This window comes from Cyprinodon variegatus, unplaced genomic scaffold (assembly GCF_000732505.1).
Source record: "Cyprinodon variegatus isolate N-32 unplaced genomic scaffold, C_variegatus-1.0 Scaffold880, whole genome shotgun sequence".
NCBI classification, from domain to species: domain Eukaryota; kingdom Metazoa; phylum Chordata; class Actinopteri; order Cyprinodontiformes; family Cyprinodontidae; genus Cyprinodon; species Cyprinodon variegatus.
In genome coordinates, this window is record NW_015151333.1 from 13661 (window position 1) to 21075 (window position 7415).

The 7415-nt window shown below is 36.9% G+C and overlaps 2 protein-coding genes across 2 annotated transcripts in view; one reads left to right on the forward strand and one right to left on the reverse strand.

The window, feature by feature from the left end:
• Window positions 1-3863, forward strand: part of LOC107099520 (ATP-dependent RNA helicase DDX19B) — a 10806-nt gene extending 6943 nt beyond the window's left edge. The window contains exons 9-12 of the mRNA XM_015397681.1: window positions 988-1225; window positions 1424-1586; window positions 1743-1934; window positions 2019-3863. Of these exons, the coding sequence (XP_015253167.1) occupies window positions 988-1225; window positions 1424-1586; window positions 1743-1934; window positions 2019-2080 (655 nt within the window). The 3' untranslated portion in view covers window positions 2081-3863. The remainder of the gene's footprint in view (window positions 1-987; window positions 1226-1423; window positions 1587-1742; window positions 1935-2018) is intronic.
• Window positions 3864-5496: 1633 nt separating this feature from the next.
• The window catches only part of pusl1 (pseudouridylate synthase-like 1), a 23524-nt gene continuing 21605 nt past the window's right edge, over window positions 5497-7415 (reverse strand). The window contains exon 7 of the mRNA XM_015397660.1: window positions 5497-5693. Within this exon, the coding sequence (XP_015253146.1) occupies window positions 5635-5693 (59 nt within the window). The 3' untranslated portion in view covers window positions 5497-5634. The remainder of the gene's footprint in view (window positions 5694-7415) is intronic.

The window sequence follows — 7415 nt, forward strand, 5'->3', positions numbered from 1 at the left end:
ACTCTCACGAGACTTCTGAGCCTGTGAGTGCGGGTTGGTGCTCCTGCAGTTGCAAGTGCAGTATTTCCCCCACAGACCACCAGGGCGGCCGAGAATACCTGTGTTCAACCTGAAATGAATCATTTAATCATCCATAACGTTATGGAACACATTAATTAACTGGAAAATGTTGCATAGTGTCCCTTTAAGTTGACTACTAGTTTATTAATCTAATAATAATCAGGGTTAATTCAATTAGTTATTTTAAACTCTAAATTCAATTAAAAAATACCATTATTGGCAGCAATAAAGCTGCAGTTACTTATAGGGATGATTGTTTCCCAGTTTAGTTTATGTTGAAAGCTGGAGGCAGGATAAGTTTACAAGTTATCCAGAAGCCACAAAGTGATGAATCTAGTAGCATATTTTTCTAAAATACATTTAGGAAATCATTTATTTTGCTTGTTTGAGTCTGTGTTGGATTAACAGAAAAACTAAATTGAAGATAGCTCAGTTTTATTTGGGAGTAAATATCAGTCGATTTGTTTTTTCTTTAGATATGTAAAACCTACCTGGCTCTTCAAAAAATGTTGAATTAACTGCAGTGTAAATGGTGTTTTCTGGGTGAAATTGTTTTTAAATCAATCGCCAGTGCTTTAAAACCAGGACATTTTTATAGTTGTGGAAAAGGAAGGGGAAATACTCATTCTGTCACTTAAATATCAAAGTGGCAGACAGATGTTTTTGTTATAGATTTTCTATGTGCACATTAAATAAATACACTAACTTCTAGTTTGGATTCATTGAATGTTCCTTAATTTTTAAAAGCCTTGAAGGCCTAAAGAAGCAGTGGTTGCTCCAGAGATGCAGGTTGCAGAAACCTGCTCTAATGTGACACGTAGTGGATTTTAAAAGAATGCACTTAAACATTGTCCAGAGAACAAAGCAATCAACAAACAGCAGCACTGTTTATACCGTTAAGGCTTCTTCCCTTACCTCTTTCTGCAGGATGCTGCCCAAAAACTGCCAGATGTTGCTGTTCTCAGCCACGTTTGAAGAGAGCGTTTGGTCCTTCGCTCAGCGCATCGTGCCGGACCCCAACATCATCAAGCTGAAGAGAGAAGAGGAGACGCTGGACACCATCAAGCAGTACTATGTGCTCTGCAACAGCAAGGAAGAGAAGTTCCACGCCCTCTGCAACATCTACGGAGCAATTACCATCGCTCAGGCTATGATCTTCTGCCATGTGAGTTTATTTTCTTACAGTCACCGCATTTGGGTCATCGATTTATGCGATTCTGTAATTTTATTTGACATTTCTGTTGCTAAATGATAAGATTGATTTTATTTATGCTGTGGAAAACTTGCATCGCTATTTCCAAAATCAAGCTTTTTCTTTGCCTAATTCCTACTGCACTCTGTTTTTTCCCCCTGTGCAATCCAGACAAGGAAAACTGCAGGTTGGCTTGCAGGAGAGCTGTCTAGAGAAGGCCATCAGGTGGCGCTGCTCAGTGGAGAAATGCAGGTGGAGCAGAGAGCCGCTGTAATTGAACGCTTCCGGGACGGAAAGGAGAAAGTCCTTGTGACCACAAATGTCTGCGCTAGAGGTGAGGATGGAGTGGGAAAAGCAAGCTGTAGGTTTGATCTGGAGAGATTCAATTTATACTTAGATGAGATGAAGGCCACTGCACAGTTTGGTGTTCAGGTTATACTATTCATTTTTTTTTTTCATTATGTAACTTTTGCCTCTTTTTTTCATGCAGGCATTGACGTGGAGCAGGTGTCTGTGGTGATCAATTTTGACTTGCCAGTCGACAAAGATGGTAACCCCGACAACGAGACGTACCTCCACAGGATCGGACGCACGGGCCGATTTGGGAAGAGAGGTCTGGCCATCAACATGGTGGACAGCAAGATGAGCATGAACATCCTGAGCAGAATCCAGGAGCATTTCAGTAAGTCTCCTCTCCTCCTCTGCTTGTTCATCCATGTGTACTTCTTGCTCTAATCTCTGCTCTTTTTTTTTTTCCCTTCTAAAGATAAGAAAATCGAAAGACTAGACACTGACGATCTGGATGAAATTGAGAAAATCGCCAGCTAAAGGAAACCCGTGACCAAGCGGAGAAAGCTCCACTTCCCTCCTCACTCCCCCCAGGGACTCCACGCTTCTATGATATTTTAGGCTTTTATTTTTTTATTCCATCTGTCAGAGAGAAGTGCAGAACCACACCACAGCTCATATGTTTACATGTGGACGCGTCTCCTTTCAGACAAATGTTTTAGTACATTTCTGGAACATACCCTCTTTCACTCTTTGTATACTTTTTAACGGGTATAATAAAGTCTGTAAATTGAAAGCCTTGTTTGGATCTTAATGCTCTATAAGCAATTGAGTTATTTTTTTAATAAGTTTTCTGTGTTTTATAAAGATTCACAAGTTCCAAATTGAAAATTTAAAGGTGCCACAAGTGTAGGTACAAAGAGTGAAGTTGGGTATGCTGCTCCAATTCATTCAATTTATTTTTTTTCAGATGGTGAGGGTTAGGGTTAGGTCTATGCAAACTTAATCTGTGATAATTATCAGATGCTATTAATATCTATTCTCAGAACACAAATTGATCTTAAAATGACCTCGTCTTCAGCATCAGGGTGTGTAGAATGATACTAACTCACTGGCATAAAGCTGTGTCTTGGTTTAGCCAATGATCATTGCCATTAACGCATCATTCACATCATTTTTAAAAGCCAGGATTGTTGCCATCACAACAGTCCTGGCATTCATTAATGAAGCCGTCTTGTTTCTTCATCAGGCTCATAAAATCTCATTTAACTCCAAAACGTGACCTGCAGGGTCTGGTGTGCGTTTTTCTTTCCATGTTTCCGCTCTCCCATCCAACTTTCTAATCAGGGTCTCCAGTTCGGACCTCGGCTCAGTTCCCCTTCTTCACCCAGACTGTGTCATTTTAAAAGGATTGTGAATTACAAAATAAATACGCAATGCCTTCCTCAAGTGCATTATAGGATTTTGATAGTGCTATTTTAAGACATTGGGCTTAATTATTCTGACTAACACTTGAAATTTTGATATCTATACAGTATATATTGAATTATGGGAAGCCTTTAATGGGTGTGGGAATTATCTTTTTGAAACCAAATGCTGATTTGAACTGAAGGACCTATACTAATCAGACTCGCTGTGTTGCGTGAAAAGAGAACATGTACTTGTGTACATATTTAAAAATATATATATATAAATATACAAATCTGAAGTATTTACATTTGTCACTTCTAAGAAGTGCAAAAATCATTCTTAATGAGGGTTATTACTGATAGACTACAGTACCTTGCAAAGAATTCATATCTCCTGAATTTTTAAACATGTATTGGATTTATGCAAGATTGTAATCATGAATTGAAGGAATAGATTCTTCTGAGCTAAATCAGCCCCTCTGATTTATAGAACCAACTTTCGCTTAGCACATATTCTCAATTAGATGCCACTGTGCAGTTCTTTAGGCTTTTCTTCTCGTTGGACGGTGGATGTTATGCAGTAATATTAGGAGCAGATGCAAATTAAACCAATCTTTCCAGGGTTTTTTTTTTTTGTATCCATTTAAAAAATAAACCCTTATCTTTTTAATTTGCACCACTCTATGAACTTAAAACCCAAACGAATGCTGCCACGTGTTTGCAGGGAGTTATGTAACCTGGGGAGATGAATGACTTTGCGAGGTACTGTTGATCATTTTATCTTAAATCAGTCGGGTGACTGTTTAAAACAAACTAAAAAAAAAATCAATATGTCTGATATTACCGCCTGGATCATCAGCACGGTGGTAGCCTGGACTGTTAATGGACTTCTTGCTCAAACTAGCTGAATGGATTCTGACCTTTTAGAAGCAGCACTGCCTCCACAGGTACTATTTTCACATTCACAGATATTTTAAATTGATAATCTGTCTTGTGCTTTTTTTTTTACTTTGCAGTTTGATTAAATAAAAATATCCAGTTGTTGGATATTTGAATCAAGTCAAAATAATCCCTTTTTACACTGCATAAACAACTTTTTCCTCATCGAGTTAAATGGGGGCACTCCTATGCATTTCATTTTCTGTAAGATTTTCTAAACTGAGAATCATTGCAAATTCACAACACAATTTACAGCTTTAATAATTTAAGGGGAAAGAAAAAGGATAAACTGGCCAAGGCAGATACAGATGTGTACAACTTGTGCAACATTAGGATTTACTTTAAGGCAGCACCTCAAACATTTCTTCTGTGATATCTTAGACATATTAAATATACTGTGGACCATCACAATTCTGGTTGATTCTTTGGTTACCGGATGCCTGAAGGTGTCGCATCCACTTAAACAGGTCATATGCAAGTATTAACTACATGGAAATCTTAAGACACAACTGTTCAGGAAATAGATGGGTTCTGTGTCTGAGACTGATGAGATTTGTTTTCAATTAGTGATATATCAACCCCAGAACATCTAGAAGAGTCCCTAAAGATGCTAATAAAAGAATGAAAGCAATCTGTCACAGGCTCAAAGGCCTTTCAATGAGGGAAAAACACTATGGAGTGAAATTCGGCCCAACATTTATTTTGTAAAACTAAATTTGGAAAAAAACATGTTTAATAAATAGAAATAAAAAAAATGCAATCCAAAAATGAAACGTTGAAAACCTTTCAAAAATAAGGTTTTTAAATTAACTATGGTGCCCTTTTTTCCCCCCCAATTTCTTTTCCACGTTTATTAAAAAAAATATACATAATTTCTTCAAAAATGATTTTTCAAATTGAGGATTTATAATTTGCATTCTTTTGAAACTGTGTTTTAGAGATCTCATTCTCTTCACTTTGTGGAGTGGGCTTGCATGCATTTCCATTGGTATGCAGGGACTTCAGCAACATTTGTGTTTGGCTTGAAGTTAAATTATCTGGAAAAAAAACAGTTTGAAAAGAAATTCATAAAACTCAATCTGAATTGAGTTTCCACCATTGATTGAAAAAGTTTGAAAACAAAATGGAAAAAAAAAAATCTAAGACACCAGCAAAGTTACACCTTTTGTGATTACATTTATCAAAAGTTTCCTTTCTGGATTTCATAAAAAAATTTTCTTTGTCAAAAATAATGGAACAAGATTCCATGAAACCTCTTATGCTCACAAATACCAATAGGGGTCAAATGCCTTATTTTTTAAATTATTTTTAGGCTCTAATGGTCTTCATTTGTGTCATTTTATAAAATAGGTTGACAGGAAATAGGATCAGAGAGGGGGGAAGACATGCAGCAAAATTTACCGGCCCGGTAGTCGAACCTCTGACTGCGACCTGGAGGAGCAGAGCCTCTTTCATCAGACATGCTCAGTCTGATGAAACCAAATAACCTTTTGATCATAATAAATACAGGTGGAAGCCTGCAATCCTTTGGTAGCAGCCTCTGTGGTTGTGTTGGTGCAGACTTTTGCACACACACAAAAAAAAAAAAAAGGATACCATTAGAGGGGATTTTATTTAAGGGCATTGAAGCAAGACATCAGAAATGAAGATAATTTAACAAAAAACAAAGGCAAAAGTGGATCCTCAAAACCAACAGTGACTCAACTCAATCCCCCACATAGAGTTTATTTTTAATATTTACTTATTCTAACAGGATATTTTTATTGGATCGTCAGGCGAGTCAGGCAGCTGGGAGAGCTGTAGATCTACAGGAAATAAAGAAAGAGTTACCATGAGACATGACCAGATAGACAAACATGCGAAATATGGCAGCAAGGCAAAGACTAAACCACATGAAATTTAACAGGGAAAGGTAACAGAAATTAAACCAGTTATGTTGAAAACTTTAACTAGAAAAATAAGCAGTATACAATCTCTAAAGAAAGTTATATCCCTCTGTAACTAAATACAAAATGTTCTGAATAACAAAATATACCAAATATTCATATCAATTCATAGGATGAAAGTTGAAGTTTATGAGGAAAGAGATACACTAGACTTTGAGTTAAACTGCTAAAAAAAAAACCCCATTGAAATACATCCAACATCTGAATGAGTTAAATATTATCATTGAATACTTTGTTCTGTACAAAGTAGAATATGCTGATGACAGAAATCCTCAATGGTAATTAAATGTATCTAATTCCCGGTGTTCTGGCCTGTGTCTGTCAGCATAGTGCCCAGAGGCTGGAGGTGCTTTCGGCACACAGGCCAGTAAACCAGGACGTTAATACATTTAACAGTTCATCCTGGATGAACTCCACTACCTGAGCCAATTGTGTGGGTTGTAGAGTCTGTCTTATGCTACCATGAGTGTGAAAGCATCACCAACATTTAAAAGTAACAAAAACATCAGCCAGAAAGCACAGGTGCTGAGAAGTTCCCCACCTGCAAAACCACTCCTTTAATGAGTGCATCTTACTAATTGTCAATAATTTCCACCTGTTGTCTATTCCATTTGCAGCATGTGAAATTCATCAGTCAATCAGTGATGCTTTAGTTTGATTTCACATAAGTTTGATTTGATTTAAGTTATATTTTGCTGTTTATGTGTTCCCTTTATTTTTTGAGCATTGTATATTAGATCTATACATCCTGTGTCAAGGTTTAGAAAATAAAATAAAAACATGAATTTTGAAATCCAAAGATGATCGAGTCGTCTTGTAAAGGAATTCTTAGAAAATACCTGCTAAACTGATTTTTGTTTCAGCAACAGGGGCTTTTGTACAAATAAACTTATTTCCATTAACTACAGCTTTTTTTCCTTCTTTATTGTCATTACACTGTCATAAGTACAGAGCAACCAAATTAAGTCTCTGCATTTAACCCATCTCTTTGGGAAGGAGGGGGCTGCCATTGTGCGGTGCCCAGGGAGCAGTGTAGGGTTAATGGTCTTTGCTCGGGGGACCCAGAGTGGGAGTCAATGGGAGTGGGGTTGAACTCAGAAAATCTGGATTCCCTAACCACTAGGTCACCACTCCCACTAATGAAGGAACATGGGCTGAAACATTTAATCAGATTAATTGTGATTATCGATTATTGCAATAAATCAACTAATTTAGTAATTGATTGTCAACTGAGTATAGAGACTCTAAAAAATGCCATTATTAGGGATGCACGATATAATCGGCCCCCTATCGGTATCGGCCTGCATCGGCCTTAAAACTGAATATCGGACATCGGCCACCCCACAGATATTTAACCCCAATATTTGATCAGCTTCTGAGTTTCTAAAGTCTAACAAAAAAATAAAAAAATACTACTTCTTCCTCAAAAACTTCTTTTTTACAGACTTAAAAACTTCTAAAGACGAGGGGAAAAAGATTGATACACTCAAATATCACAATATCTTCATATGCTGATATATTGCCATTTAAAAACACCATATCAATCTCTTTTACTAATGAAATATTGCTATATGTCATCGT